This window comes from Mustela erminea, chromosome 2, assembly GCF_009829155.1.
Source record: "Mustela erminea isolate mMusErm1 chromosome 2, mMusErm1.Pri, whole genome shotgun sequence".
NCBI classification, from domain to species: domain Eukaryota; kingdom Metazoa; phylum Chordata; class Mammalia; order Carnivora; family Mustelidae; genus Mustela; species Mustela erminea.
In genome coordinates this window covers 63,473,556-63,489,917 of record NC_045615.1, presented here as the reverse complement: position 1 = coordinate 63,489,917, position 16,362 = coordinate 63,473,556, and the positions used below count along the sequence as shown (strand labels likewise).

General features: G+C 34.7%; 1 protein-coding gene across 3 annotated transcripts in view; it reads left to right on the top strand.

Annotated features, from left to right (window-relative positions):
* The window catches only part of TBCK (TBC1 domain containing kinase), a 210,077-nt gene that overhangs the window by 176,968 nt on the left and 16,747 nt on the right, over positions 1-16,362 (top strand). For all 3 annotated transcript variants that reach the window (XM_032333075.1, XM_032333076.1, XM_032333077.1), the window contains exons 24-25: positions 2,066-2,241; positions 14,048-14,207. In XM_032333075.1, coding sequence (XP_032188966.1) covers positions 2,066-2,241; positions 14,048-14,207 — 336 coding nt within the window. The remainder of the gene's footprint in view (positions 1-2,065; positions 2,242-14,047; positions 14,208-16,362) is intronic.

Below are 16,362 nucleotides of genomic sequence, written 5' to 3'. Positions count from 1 at the left end.
TTCCCTTGAGAAACTCCTTATACATGATATATTTGATTGGAACCAATGCCAAGGTCAGATCTTTCTTAAATCAGTTCTTCATAGAGAATACGCTGGTCAAATTCTCTGTCAGATTCTCTTCTTCATCAGGCAGGGCACATATTTCATTCAGACAAAACCTCTTTTTGAAATGCTGCATTCATCACTAAATGACTAAAAGCAGAACTAGGGTAATCAAAAGTTCTTTATTTTATCTTCATAAATGTGCAACTTCATGTGAAGACTGGGAAAAATACTTACTGAGATTACAACCTAACAAAAAAGGAGATGGAAGCATTGATTGTAAGGCTAGCTGATTTTTAAATTCTTTTATCTTTTTGAAGCATTTTTAATCTCAGAATATTTAAGTAGATTTCATTCTTAATATTAAAAAAATAGAATGTCTAATGTCTGTCTTTTATTAAGAGCCATAAACCCACAAAGCTTAGCAATTTCTATTCCTATTTAAAAACTAATGAGGGGCACCTGGGTGGCTCAGTGGCTTAAGCCGCTGCCTTCCGCTCGGGTCATGATCTCAGGGTCCTGGGATCGAGTCCCGCATCGGGCTCTCTGCTCAGCAGGGAGCCTGCTTCCTCCTCTCTCTCTCTCTCTGCCTGCCTCTATGCCTACTTGTGATCTCTCTCTGTCAAATAAAATAAATAAAAAATCTTAAAAGAAATTAAAAAAAATAAAATAAATAAAATAAAAACTAATGAAGTGGGAGAAAATGTGTTTTACCACTGAAGAATTTATGCCATAGTCAGGGAAACCCAAAGGTTGAGAGCTCAAATTCAAACTACAACTGAAAACAATTTTTTTTTCAAAATAGGTCTGTCTGAATTGCTGGTTACGGGGGCAGGGATGGGGGAGCGGAGGGGTGGGGCACAGGATGGGTTAAATAAGTGATGGGCATTAAGGAACGCCCTTGTAGTGATGAGCCCTGGGTGTTGTATAGGAGTGTTGAATCACTATATTCTACACCTGAAACTAATATTACACTGTATGTTAACTAACTAGAATTTAAATAAAAGCTTTAAAAAAAAGTTGGTCTGATAAATGATCCATATGCTTTGTTCTCTCCTGCATAGAAATTCTAAATTGGAAATTCTAAATGTATCCTACAATGGAACTGTGAAAACAGAGAAAATGAGTAAATGAAATAATAAGCTCAGTTTTGAAAACTTAAGCATATAAATATGTTTTTTTCTTTTCAACCCCAGTGTTTTCAATCAAGTGAATATTGAAAGTTCTTAAATTCTCAAGTTACGGTAAATAAGTTTTCAGGAGTGACTACTAGTGCTCCATAAATTTAGTTTGAATTGAGTTGATTTGTATTGAATTGCCTTTTATGGAGGTAGGAAATTCCCTCTCCCTACTAAGTAACGGAGAGAACAGTTGTAAACAGCCCTTAGTCTGAAACAGCCTTACACCATATAATAGTCGCATGGACCAAAGCACTGGTTTGATTGTCTGGAGTCTGATTTTAATTCCTTCACAATTAAGATACATTGTCATTTTTGTTTACTATCTAAGAAAGTGTTATGTTCCTTGCATTCATCTCTGAAAATCTAATTTCTGCTCAACTATCCATATGGGACATAAATTATGTTATAAAAGTCTAATATGTATATTAGTACCAGGTTCTTTAATTAGCATGTATACTGAGTTACAATGCAATTTCTTATATTACCAGAGTTTTAATTAATGTGAATCACAATTGTAATTATGCTTGAAGAAAAGTGAAATGTACTTAAAGGAACTGTCTTTAAAGATACACAGTACTCTCATAAGGAAAAGTCTGCCTCATCTCATTGTATCAAATTTGAGCCGGGAGCTCAAGAACAATGCTTTCCTCTGTGAATAAGTAAACCTCAGTAGTAAGGAATACAGTTACACAGTAGACCACTAAAGTGAGATTCAGTTTCCTGTTCTCCTGTATGCTGTAATGACTGATATCAAGAGCCTACAAATATTCTGTATTGGCTATAGTTTCTTTCTCTATATAGTATTATTCTCAATATTTGTGTTGTTTGTATATTTTTTTCAGTCAAGAGAATCTATCCCATTAAATGACCTAAAATCAGAAGTATCACCCCGGATTTCAGCAGAGGACCTGATTGACTTGTGTGAACTCACAGTGACAGGCCATTTCAAAACACCCCCCAAGAAGACAAAGTCCAGTAAACCAAAGCTCCTGGTAGTTGACATCCGGAATAGTGAAGAGTATCCTTTTCACATGTGGTTTTAAATGATGGTACTGCCTTACTCATACTGTTTCCTTTCCATTTTGAAGGTGTATGGTAAAAACAACATATCTGGGATTCCTCTTAATTCAGATAGCTAAGTAACTCTCAAAGTAGATGTCAGAATAGACTTGCATAATACATAGTAACATTGCATGACCTTAAAATGCTTCCCAAATAACACCAGAATATTGGGACATTTTCTTGGTTTTCGGTTTCTCTAGTGTTCTTGGGGGTATTTGAATCCTTCTTGCTATAGATAAAATTTGGGGGGAAAAGAACAATATTTAACTGGTCTATTTCATACCCTAGAAAAAGAAATTGATAGATCTCAAATTTGAACTTGTATTTATTATAATTTTCTTAATATGGTCTTTAGAGAATATATTAAAGTATTTTTTACTGACATTTTACTATTAAATGTACCATAACTTCTTGGGATTTTGCTTGGCATTAAAGTATAAACAGTTACAAAATAGTAGTTTAATCTTTCTGCTTATCTCTTCATCTGTCAGATTCTCATGAAGCATACCTTGATTCTCTATACTCTAGAATCTAGGTAAATTATTTTCAAAAATTTTTAACAGGATAACTCCTTTTAAAATAAATTCTTTCTCAGAAATTCATTGTATAAAATATAAATGAATAAGTTTTAAGTGATTTTCTTCATAAGTTATTATTTATATCATTTACTAACTATAAATGAGAGTTATATGAAAATAAGTGTTAATAGATTAGTGGTTTCTTTTATGCTAAAATTAGCATATGAGTTTTCATGTGCCTATTTGCAATCACAATTTTTGAAATGAAACTTTTAAAATGAAATTTAAACTGCACATTAATGAACTCCTGAAGCAATCCATAGAATCTTAGATTGCTAAGAATATAGTTTGGGAGACTGATATTTCAAAGGATATATCCCCCACCTTTTTGTTAAAATTTACTACTTTTTATTTTCCCTCACTTGTGAAAGACTACTGAGTTTGGAGAGAGCCTAAATGTTTATGTCCCTCGTTGTTAGGTTTTCAGGGATATTTGGAAGTTCCTTAGCAGAAGAGGTGAGTGGATTCCCAAAAGAAACATTAAATTCCAGTTGGCAGATCCAGGAACTCCTGCTGTAAAAATTTTTATCTGTTATTTCAAGGGTTTAAAATACATTTAATTTTTTAACTTTTTAGCTTGTTTCTTTTGGTTGAAACTTTAGTCATAGTCTCTTGTAAAGCCATCAAAAAGTATAACATTATACTGCCCTATTTTAATTTTATTTTTTAAAGATTTATTTAATTTAGAGACAGAGAGAGAAGGGAGGGGCAGAGGGAAAGATCTCCAAATGAAATGAATTTCCCACTGAGTGTGCAGCCTGAGGTAGTCCTCCATCCCAGGACCCATGAGATCACAACCTGAGCCAAAACCAAGAGTCATATACTCAACTGACTGAGCCATCCAGGCTCCCCATCCTGTTTTAATTTTGAAGATTACTTCTAAAATAATTAAATAGCTTATATACACATCACTTACTTCCTTTCAAATAATTTAAAAAGCTAGTTGAAATTTTAAAATACACACAATATGAGAGTGACATTCAGTCCAAAGTTTTTCAAACCTCATAGGCTGATTTTTAAGTTACTACTCTTTTTTATTTTCTTCAGGATAAATATAAATAGAACACTAGAAAGCAGAGCAGCTAGCCTGATCATTGTTCTCTGATGAGTATGGGTGAGTTGCCTAATATAGGAATGCCTTTATGTCATCTGACAATACCTGGCTCATAGTTGCAACTGGATAGAGACCTGGATTGATTGTTTTAGTCTTTATAATCACATGCTGAATGAAGAGTATCAGTAATGCTTTGTGCTATTTTGGGGGAGTCCCGAGGGAAGAAAGAAAAATAAAGTCACCCATCATTTATAATCCTCCCAAAGGACCCAAATTGTGAAATTCTCTAAGCCCCCTTTTGAAAGCCTACTTTAAAACCAAAGTGTTCTTAAGTTGTGTTATTTATCCTCACAACTTTCCTAAGTTGTGGGTTTGGTTTTTTTTTTTCCAGTATCCTCTTATCTTATCCCATACCTGCTTTATCTCACCTCTAAATACCAACTCTTGGCCCCTGTGTATCAATCACAGTGCTTTGAGGAGAACCACAAGCTAAGCTCATTGGGTGTCATTAAGTCTTTTCTAGTACCAAGAACACAGTGAAGAATGGAGAGCTGTGGGTTCTAAGAATCCTTTTCAGTGAAGTATCCAAACTACCTGCCTATGGCCTTCCAAGGCTAAAAAACCTTTTATAATCTCTAATGATGCATTTGATTACATTATGAGGAAATAAGTAACATTTTTTCTACTAATCTTAAATTCTGTTCTCAAGGAATTAAAGGCAACGGAAAAGTGTGTTTCATGGTAATTAAGAGATTCATTAATTTAGTACTTCAAATTAATATATTAGAATGTGATGGTTGATTTTATTTAGATGTCATCTTTAATAACAACCAATAAATAGCGTTTGTTATATTGACATATATTTCCTCCAAACCCACTTTGTTGACTTTTTAATCATGAATGGTGTTGAATTTTATCAAATGCTTTTTCTGCATCTCTTGAGAAGATCATATGATTTTTATCCTTTGTTTTGTTGATGTAGTGAATCATGTTGATTGATTTGCAATTATTGAATGACCCTTGCTCTCCCAGAATAAATCTCACTTGAGAAAATGGAACTATTTTGAATATTGGAAAGCAAAGTTAGAATATTTTGAGGGAATCATGTTAGAAAGGCTTTTTTCTACCAACTGACTTACTTTAATGCCTTAAAAATATTCTTCTATTGGGGCACCTGGGTGGCTCAGTCAGTTAAGCATCTGACTCTTGATTTCAGCTCAGGTCATGATCTCACGGGTTGTGAGATCAAGCCCCCCACAGGGCTCCACATTCAGCTCCTCAGGAGGTCTGCTTGAGATTCTCTCCCTCTGCCCTCCCCCCAACACATTTGTCTTGCTCTCTCATTCTCTCCCCCTCCCTCTCTCCCTCTCTAAAATAAATAAATCTTTTTTTTTTTAATTCTTGTTAATTTTTCCCAAAAACTATCATTAGATTCTGGTGTTTTAAAACTTAACAAATGAAAGCCTATTAGATTCCTTATAATATTTTTTAAAGGAATTATTTTTATAGAGTAGTTCTTAATTATGACCAAGGTAAATATTTGCAATTAAACTCTGGGATTTATGTGACTTTATCTCTCTGTTTATTAAATTAATAAGTATTTAATACTAGTGTACTTTTAAAATAATTTAATTTTTCCTTGCCAACAAAACGTAGTACTACACAGTAGAGAGAAAAACAAAAACAACAAAGAAACTCTAACACCTTTTCCTTCTTCCAAAGAAAGTAAGTTATTTTTGAAGTGTCATCTGTAATATTTTTCAAATTGTTTATAATCTCTGTATATAATTTTTATCCTCTATTTTGCTTTTATAATAAGATCATTTAGACAGGAAAATTTGGCTAACACAATTCTTATGTCTTCATATAGGTGAAAATTTTTTTGTAATTTGTTCTTTCAGGAGATTAAGAATCTAAAATTAAGTTTTATCTCATCTCATTTACCTTTGTAAAATAATTGAAATGATTATTTATGAAAGAGAGGGAAGCATTTACTTTTCAGCAAATTAAGTTACTGTCTACCAATGAATTTAAGAGTTAGCCTTAACCCTCTAGAACCCTCCTATGTGTAGAAGGGAGTAAAAGCATCTTTTTCTTCTACCCTTCTAAGTTCTTGGTGGGTTTCTGTAAGAGAAGACAAATTGACAAGAGAAAAGCATACACATTTATTTAATATAAGTTTTACATGACATGGGAGCCTTCGTAAGGAAATGAAGATCTGGAGAAGTGGTTAAACCTGAGAATTTTTATGGTAGGCTTGGTGAGGAGTAGACAGTAGCAAGAACACATGATAGGGCAAGAACATATGAGCTAAATTTAGTTAAGCTAAGGGAAACTTAGCAAGGCCTGTTTGTTCAGATTCCTTTTAGTGTCTCTCTGTCTTAGAGATAAGTATGTCCCCATCCCCTGAGTATAGGGAGGGCATCCCTCAGTTGACAGTTTTATTTCTTGATTCAGGGAAAGGTCAGAAAGTCTTTTCTGCACATGCCATTTCTCAAAATTCCTTCAGTGTAAAATATTTTGTATACCAAGATGCCATATTTTGGGATATTATACCCTGAGACCCATTATCTGAAATTCTGCTAAAGCTTTAGTTATTTAGCTTATAAGTATTCTCAGTTAAAATACAAATACCCTGTAAGAGGTAATATTTTAATCTATTATCAATTTTTGTGAGAATGGGTAAGGAGAAGCATATCAACAATCTGAGGGAACTACCCCTAACTTCAGTAGGGCCCAGTAGTGCAAGTAAGGAATATAGAAAAGGAAAGCTGGAGAACATGAAGACAGACTTTACCCATGTGACAATAAAGACGTAATCCCAATTTACAAATGAGAAGGAAACCTAGAGGTAATCTAATCTAAGTTCTTATTATTAGAGCTGAACAGTTAATGTCAGAGAAGCTAAATAGCTAAGTTTATGTTGAAATTGTATTTTATTTTTATAAAAAGAAACGTGAAATGTTCATCCAGGGAAAGATTTAAGTCAGTTTTATTCTAATAAATTACAGGGATTTCAGATCAAACAATAATTACATATTTCTGACAAGAGATATTTTAAGGAAATGAGCATTTGTAGAGATAGAGGTTACTCATAATACTTAAAAGTTAATTCACCAAAAACTACAGCTTTTGGAATACCATTCCAAAATGGTATTCAGCTAATATAACACAGCTTTCAAAAATAGAAAACAAAAATGGACCAAATAAAAAGAGCATTCTAAAAGCTATCATTAGAGTGGAACATTTTTTATACACAACTCTCAGGAACATACTAGAGGAACATTCAATAACCACAAAGCCTTGAGCAAAACAGTCAATGAGCTGGACCCAGAGACACAGAGCACTGCTGGCTACAAACATTCTTTTCAAGCTTGCATGGAACACTTCTGAAAATTGACCACATGTAGGGCCAGAAAGCATATCTAAACATTTCAAAAGTTTAATATAATTCTATAAAGACAATGAAGCTTGGTTACTATCAATAACAAAAACATTAAAAATACAACATATGGTGGAAATTTATAAACACATTTGAAACAATGTCAAACAACATACTGTAGTGCAAATTAAATATTTATGATTGAAAACTAACAAAATTACTAATTATCCAAACTTTGTTAGAGATTCAGCTCTAATAATAAAGAGATAGCCGAAGTTTCCATAATAGAAGAAAGTCTGAAAAATGGGATGTGCATTTTTAAAAAGATTTATTTATGTAATTCAGAGAGAGAGAATCTCAAGTTGACTCCATGCTAATTGCAGAGCCCACCTGAGATCACCACCTGAGCAGAAACCAAGAGTTCCAAGCTGAACCAGTTGTTCCACCCAGGCACCCCTGGGCTATGCATTTGGTTTGAGGTAGGAAAAGATTAATAAACATGGGGGGACCTGGGTGGCTCAGTTAGTTCAGCCTCTCACTCTTGATCTCAGTCTAGTTATTGATCTCAGGATCAGGGAATTCAAGCCCGGCCTTGGGTTCCATGTGGGTGTGGAGCCTTAAGACAGCCTCTCTCCACTGTCCTCACTCTTCTTGTTCCAACATGAGATCCAACTGGGTTTAAAGAGTTAATAACCCATTGTGCTCAGGTTCTTATAGTCTCCAGTATTGCATCTCTGTATAAATTTCTCTAAGAGGAGTCCAGAAAGTCCACTCCTCCAAGGTGCAATCTGCAGCCACACCAACAAAGGTCACAATCCAGATAATCTAAATAATCACACATGTGCTGGATTGAATCGAGGAATATCATCAATGTTCACAGAACAGCCAGGAGTGCCAGAGTCTTGAGAACCGCAGGGCTGGGGGCCTGAAAACATGCTCAATCAGTGGAAATTCACTTCCTCCTGTCCTTTAATGCTCTCCTTGCCTCGGGGCCTTCCTTGCACCTAGCATCATGGAACTCAGATTCAGCCACACAATGACCAACACAAGTTGCCCTGTGAGGCACTGAGCAAACCCAGTAAGTGCATATTATAAAGGGGCAATAGAAAGTGTTTCTCATATAATGGCATAAATTTCATAAGTAATGTTAATAACTTCAAAGATAATACACAAGCCAAACTGTTGTTTTCTTTAATGGTTCTAAATAGAGTTTCAAATTTTCTAGAGCTCATATTAAAAGTAGTCTCAGTCATGTAAATGTGGCACCAACTGATATTATTTGTAAACAGAGATACTTTGAAGGAACCTTCTTCTCATATCCTTGAATTCAAGACTGAATTTTTTGCAGCCTTATTTGTAAAGCACTTACATTTTTTAATATCCGAATCTATAGGAAAAACAACTTCAGGCTTAAATTTTTTAATTTAAAAAACACATAAACTCAGTTGTTTTTATTATTATACCACATTATTCATCCTTAGTAAAATGCTAGTATTGCTCTGGTCTCTGTGTCCTGAAGAATTAGTTTCTAAAAATTTCTTCAAAATAATTTAGAGATACTTGTGTTCAGAGCAGAATAGATATTAAGGAGGTTTAATAAGATTTTTTTCGTCCCATTTTGGGTCTAGGTTCAAGCTACCTGAATTAAAATTTCTAGCTAGTTGTACTCCTATATCTCAATAGACCTTGTATAATATGGGAGTATATGGTGGTCACTGCTGGAATGTCTCTACTGTCTGGATTAATAGTGAGTTGTGAAGGTACATTAACTGTTGAAGAGCTCCCATTTTTCTGAGACCCACCCATTGCCCCAGTTCTGGAGTATCATGTAGTCTCGTTCAATCAAGCAGTCAAGCCTGATTAATAACTTACTTGGCCAGGCAATGAGGAAACAGATTTAAGTCAGAACCCTTGCTGACAGGAGTTCATAGTCTTATGGCTGAGACCATTAAATAGATAATTACAATACAGTGTGAAATGGTCTATGTTGGAGGCACCCCCAGAAGGCCATGGAATATAAGGATGGTGACCCAAACTAGGTGATACCTGAGATGGGTCTTGAAAGAGAAATGGACATGAAGAGGAAAAGGACATTTAGACTGAAAAAAAACAAAAACAAAAACAACAACAAAAAAAACCATACTGTGTGATTGCACAGAGAGGGTGAGAAGGACAGATAGAGGAAATTTCAAGTACTCTGGATATACATAGCTAGAATACATGCGGGTAGAAAATGACACTACAGTAGGCAGCTTCAGTGGAGAATATAACATGCTAAGAAATTTGAGTTTTATTCCAAAGACTATGAGAAAGCATTAAAGAATTTTAATCAGATAAATAGCATGCTCACATTTGTACTTTGTAGGGATTAGTGCAGTATGAAACAAGATAAGAGTGGAGGTAATGGTGCAGGCAGGACCAGAAGGATGGAATCACCCAGAGATTTGATATGCATAAACATTTCTCTGTACTTGCAATCACAAAGGGTGGGATCTCTAGCTTTGCCCTAAAATACATCAGTTTTGGTAAACCCTTTGGGTCAATACCCATGCTGGAGAAAAATCCAGAGAAATGCCTTTTATCGTTGTTTCTTTCCCTTTTCTCATACTATGAATTTAAAAAAGATAATTTTGGATCATGCCACTTGATCTATTGGTGGGTGCTGGTGCCACTAGCTAGGAAGCCAGGATATATTTAACATATTTGATGCTGACCCAAGTTATTCTAGGTTTGACATAATTCTGAAATTCATTTACTCAGCAAATACATAAGCACTGTATTGAAGCATTATAAGAGTCCATAGATGAGATAAATACAGATCCTGTAAATTGTTTAAAGTCTTGATGGAAGTCAAGTACATTAGCATTAGCGTGTTTTATACAATGTCAAATTGCTATCATGAAAGGTGTGCAGATACTATAGGAAGGGAAATTTTCATGGAGGAAACACTTAAAGGATGGGTAACATTTGAACACTCAAAAAAACTGGAGAAAGGATATTTAGGCAGAGAAAGCTGCAGGAGCAAGGCAGCACATATACTGGAAACAGTGTATGACTTGGTTTGGTTGGTAGTCATGAGGGCTCAACTGAGAAAATTGGGCAGCCATAAAAGGTTTCTCAATAAGGACGTGAATAATCAGAACTTCGTTTTTAAATTTTTAATCTAACAATTTTGTGAATAGAATGGATTTCCAAGAGAAAAGATAAGAGCTGAAGGAAACAAAAAACTACCACAATAGTCTGCACTCAAAAGAATTAGTATGTGAAATAGATAAGTGGTCATGGGAATAGATATAGGAGAATGGGATTTATTAGTGCTCTAGAATGTTGGATGTTGCCACTGATGAGGTTTAAACTGATTTGGTGGATGATGATGCCATTCAAAGGAAGCAGCAACAGATTTAGCAAGAAGAAATAGCAATCTCTAAAGATATAGTTTTATGTTAATTTAACTATTTAGTTACATTATATATGAGGAAACTATGTGCTTAATTCCATATTCTCTTTTGGCTATTGATATACTAAATCTATAGCCTTTACTGTTGACTCTATAACATTAATTATAATTAGTTAACATAGCAACCGAACAAGCCCACAAAGTGGTCTGATGAAATGCTCGTGTACTTCGTATATAGAGGTATGAAGTCACCAAGTGTGGTACCCAACAAAAATGCCCTGCTCTTTTAGGGTTTAGAAAAATATGAGATTGTTTCTCTGTTACATTTTGAGCTGTTGGATATTTTAAGGCAATTATTAAATCATTTTGTCAATCTCATTCTTCTCTGCTATTTGCCAGTAACATAGTTAAGTATAGATATTTAGAGGTTTGACCACACTAAGAGCATTCATGCTTACCTAATCTTATTTGCACTAGAATTTTACAACAAGCATGTTCTTGGATGAGTGCTCTTAAATGTTTTCCAAGACTTTTTGAACTAAATTAGGGAGAGGGGAAGTATGGCTTAAAGTTTTGTTTCTGTTGTGCCTTATCTTTCAAAATGTTAAGATAGCCGAGAAAGGGATTGGAATAGTTTTTGCACTTTGGATTATAATTTTCTTATTCCCAAAAAATCTCTGCTACCATCATATTTTGTCAAGCATTTTAACATTTAATATAGTTTTTTTTAATCTATATATATATTTTTTTAAATCTAATGAGTTTGGGGGGGGATATTATTTGCTTGTAGCATAACACTTTAAAACCCTGTGGCCCTTCCATTTTTTAAAAAAAGTCTAGAGGAAATGCCTCTATTGAGCACATAAACTATAAAGCACAGCCAACAGAAAATTGTAGGATAGTAACAAGTTTAACATTCTTCTTGAAATGTTTATCTCTTCAACCACCCTGTCCCACCTCTATTCTATCCCTTTGCCTAATTAAGTTTTGTCAATTCTGATTTTAACTTAACTTTATCACTTGCTTTCTTAGTGAAAACCTTCCCTATCCTCCCCAAGTTGATATAATCTATCAGAGTATTCTATCCATCTCTTTCAGAATAGTTTTCACAGTTATTTTATGTTTATTTGAAGAGTTATTTGATTAATGGTAACATTTAAGAATGTCTTCCTCAGGACACCTGGGTGGCTCAGTTGGTTAAGTTGGCTAAGACCTAATTTGGCTAAGACCTGCCTTTGGTGCAGGTCATGATTTCAGGGTCCCAGGATGGAGCCTACCTTGGGCTCCCTGCTCAGCAGAGAACCTACTTCTCCCTTTCCCTCTGCCTCTCCACACTACTTGTGTACACGTTCACTCTCATTCTCTCCCGCTCCCTCTCTCTCAACCTGTCGAAAATAAATAAATAAAAATCTAAAAAAAAAAAAAAGTCTTCCTCCATAGACTCCATGAAGAATCATCTTTTTAACTGTACTGTTAAATTATTCGGTGGGGGAAAAAAAGTTATTTGGTGGGGGATAAGGGTATGTGTATATTTTTTTTTTTTTTTTTTTTTTAAGATATATGGGCCTTTATTTTTAAAATTACTGTGGCAAACCTGGAAAGTTCAGGAAGCACAATGTGTAAAACATTATGGCATTTATTGGCAGGAACAGATATTATTGACAGATAATAAATAATAACATTAAGTGGGATCTCACATTTCAAACAAATTTAAATACCTTGAAAATAATTAGAAGACTAAGTCCATAATTATTATTTAATCTACCTCTCTGGTTTTATCATCTACCACTTCTTGAAATATACTATGGCTTGGTAAGGGGCATATATTTTTTCTTTAAGATCATATGATATTACTAAATATTTTAAATTAATTTATTATTTTAATTCCAAAACTAAAATACTCAATGAAACCATAAGAACCCTTCTAAAGTGCAAATATAAGAACACACGACCCGGGGCACCTGGGTGGCTCAGTGGGTTAAGCCGCTGCCTTCAGCTCAGGTCATGATCTCAGGGTCCTGGGATCAAGTCCCGCATCGGGCTCTCTGCTCAGCAGGGAGCCTGCTTCTCTCTCTCTCTCTCTGCCTGCCTCTCCATCTACTTGTGATTTCTCTCTGTCAAATAAATAAATAAAATCTTTAAAAAAAAAAAAAAAAGAACACATGACCCTTTTACAAAGCATGAAGTTGGAAAGAATGGAAATGTCATCTAAGTTCACTTGAGAAATAGCCCACAACAAAAGGGTTTCCAATCAATGCTAATGACTCTAAAGAGAGTCCTGTTAGCGGTCACTTGCCCGAAGTAGATAGGTTTTACAGTTATCAATTTAGATCAGAGAACTTCTGATTGACTATATTACTCTCAGAGCTGTAAAATAATCATGGTTTTAGTAATGAACTAAAAGCCATAAATATTGTGCAACCCCCAGGACTGACATTGATTTGCTGCATCCTGATCCCTTTTGCAATACTTCATTTAATCACAAATGTCTTCTTTGTTTTTGTTTTTGTTTTTTTAAGATTTATTTATTTATTTGACACACACAGAGAGAGCACAAGCAGGGGGAGGGAGAAGCAGGTTCTTCCCGAGTGAGGAGCCTGATGCAGGGCTCAGTCCCAGGACCCAGAGATCATGACCAGAGCCCAAGGCAAATACTTAACCAACTGAGCCACCCAGGCGCCCCTCATCTTCTTCCTTTCTTCTTTCCATTCCGTTTTCATATTTAACTTTTTTTTTTCTTAGCAGTACCTTGCTTCATTTAGATAAAATACTCACGTGAGCATTAAAGATGTTAAAAACCATCAAAAGTTCAGGGGGGGAAAAAAACAAAAACCAGAAGTAAAACCAAATGAATTACTGAAGTAATAATTAGTAAAAGCTTATTATGTGCATGCTAAAGAACATAGTCTACAAGTTAGGAGCACTCAAAACAAAAAGATGGACTGAGCCTCAAGGGTCTATTATTATAAAGAAGCTTATATGATGTGGAGGTAATAACTATTTTTCAGTTTAGTTACAATATTAGAATTTTCCTAAATGAGAGCAAATTGGTTAGGGGTTATCTCATATCAATTTGGGGCAACAATTTATGTTTTGTTTATGATTTTCAGAGGCATGAGCAAGGAGTGACCATTGTTAAGTTGGCTTCACTTGTCTTGCAAAATAAGCCAAATTAAACTTTGATTGTATGACTAAACTTGTTTTGCCTGCTCAGGAAATTTTTAAATCTGGTCTCTGTTTGTGTTTGATTTTTAACCTACTATCTTCTGCGAATCAATTCCCTCTGTGAGTTTCCCTCACGCACTCAAGTCTACACACAAATAAATGTTTTCCTTAATCTTTCCTTCTCAGTTTTATTCGGGGTCATATTTCAGGCAGCATCAACATTCCATTTAGTGCTGCCTTCACTGCAGAAGGGGAACTTACCCAGGGCCCTTTTACTGCTGTGCTCCAGAGCTTCAAAGGGAAGGTCATTGTCATCGTGGGGCATGTGGCAAAACACACAGCAGAGGTAAGTAGACTTAGAAATGGCATATGAACATAATGATGTATTGTCTGCATGTCTATCATAATGGTTTGTCTAAGAGTATATTTCTTTAGGAGTTGGTCACAAATCAAATGAGCTTTGAAGTTCTGACTATATTCTTACACTGAAGAGTTTGTTCACCTTTTCCCAGTAAAAGAATTAACACTTCTCCTCAGTGTGCAATATGAAGATCAGTAATAAACTTAAAAAGAGCCAAATGATAGCCAAAGACGTTTTTGTTTTTGTTTTTGTTTTTGAACTTCTTTCTGAAATTGCACAGAAGTAGCTTCAGTTCCTTCCATGGGAGAAGCACACTGAGGCTTGATTGGGAGCTCTGAAAGCTGATCATGATAGAATTTATTGGATCTGGGGATTCTGTTTACTATAGCCTCAAAGCTTTTTGATGATAGAGAATTCAGGAAGGATATCAACTTTCAGATACGAGGAATATATGAAGAAATAAGTCTTCCCTCTTCCCTAACTATGTTCTTAGCAAATTGAGTATAAAACAAAGAATAGCTTATGGAGGTCAAAAATATCAGTTATTTTTTATAAGAGATAAGTTGGAGAATATAGTTTGTTCTCTCTTTATCTCTCTGGCAAATAAATAAATCTTTTTAAAATGAATAAATAATCAATTACAAAGCATCTGTCATTTGTTATATGCAAAACCCATAACATGCTATAATCTATCATAATGCAAATAAATTTAAAAGTTCAAAATATGAAGGAAATCTGGAAGCATGAATATAGTTAAGTAATAACAATATATGATAAGAAAAGTAATACATGAAGAGCCATCACATTATGAATAAATTAGCCAATGTCTTCAAACTGCATGGTCATTAGTACTTATAGACAACAATGACTGAACAGATTGTATATTCAGCTATTCATGCTTCAGTCCAGCATCAGGAAATTATTTTTGAGAAACAAATTAAGTATTTGTATAGAGATGTATCTTAAAAATTTTTCTCACCATGGGACTAAAAAGAACTTCAGTTATTTATTTGCTTATGCTGTTCCATCATCTTTTTATCTACTCTTCAGATCTGTATGACTTTACTAATGCTTCCCCACCACCACTGTATAGAAGCATCTCAATTTAAAATCTATTTACTGGAATTCTATGTATCCATGGTTGTGGATAGGCTTTATTTGCTCCACCTTTATTGGATCTCCACACTTCTTCACCCTGTTCTCTGCCTCAGGAGGCTGGCTTCCATGTTCTCTGGCTTCAAGCTATTGAGCTAATGGGGAGTTCTGACAAGTTACCAGAGGGAAATAGTCAAGAATATTTATCCCTCTGTATTCTTCACTCAAAAATTATCTCAAGTTTGCTATATTCTTCTATTGAAGGTTAACACTTGTCTCCAGAAAGCCTTCTCTAACTACTTCGTTTTTCCAGCTGCTAATTTCTTTGGCTCTAAGGATGAAGAAAATATGCAAATGACCAATAAGCCCATGAAAAGATACTTGACATCATTAGTCTTTAGTGAAATGCAAATCAAAACCACAGTGAGATACCACCCAACTGTTGGCAAGGATATGGAGAAATTGGAAAGAAATTCTAGGCTGGTAGGAATGTAAAATGATGCACCTTCTATTGAAATCACTTTAGGAGTTTGGCAATTCCTTCAAAACATAAATGTAGTATTACATTATGACCAGAAATTCCATTCTTATGTAAATACCCAACAAAATAGAAAACAAGAGCTCAAACAGATCATACTTGTATGCCAGTGTCTATAGCACCACTATAGCCAAAAGGTAGAATCAACCCAAGTATCTATCAACAGATGAATGAATAAACAGAATGTGGTATATACATATAGTGTAATATTATTCAGCCTTAAAAAAGAATGAAGTTCTGATATATGCTACAACACGGATGAACCGTAAAAACATCATGGTAAGTTGGAATAAGCCAAACACTAAAAGACAAATATTCTTTGATTCCACTTAAATGGACCATCTAGAATAGGCAAATTCATGGAGACAGAAAGTAAATTAGTGTTCTAATGGGCTGAGAGAGGAGAGAATGGGAGTTTTTCTTAATCCGTACAGAGTTTCTCTTTGGGATGATAAGAAATTTTGGAAATAACTACTGGTGACAATTGTACACTATTGTGAATGTACC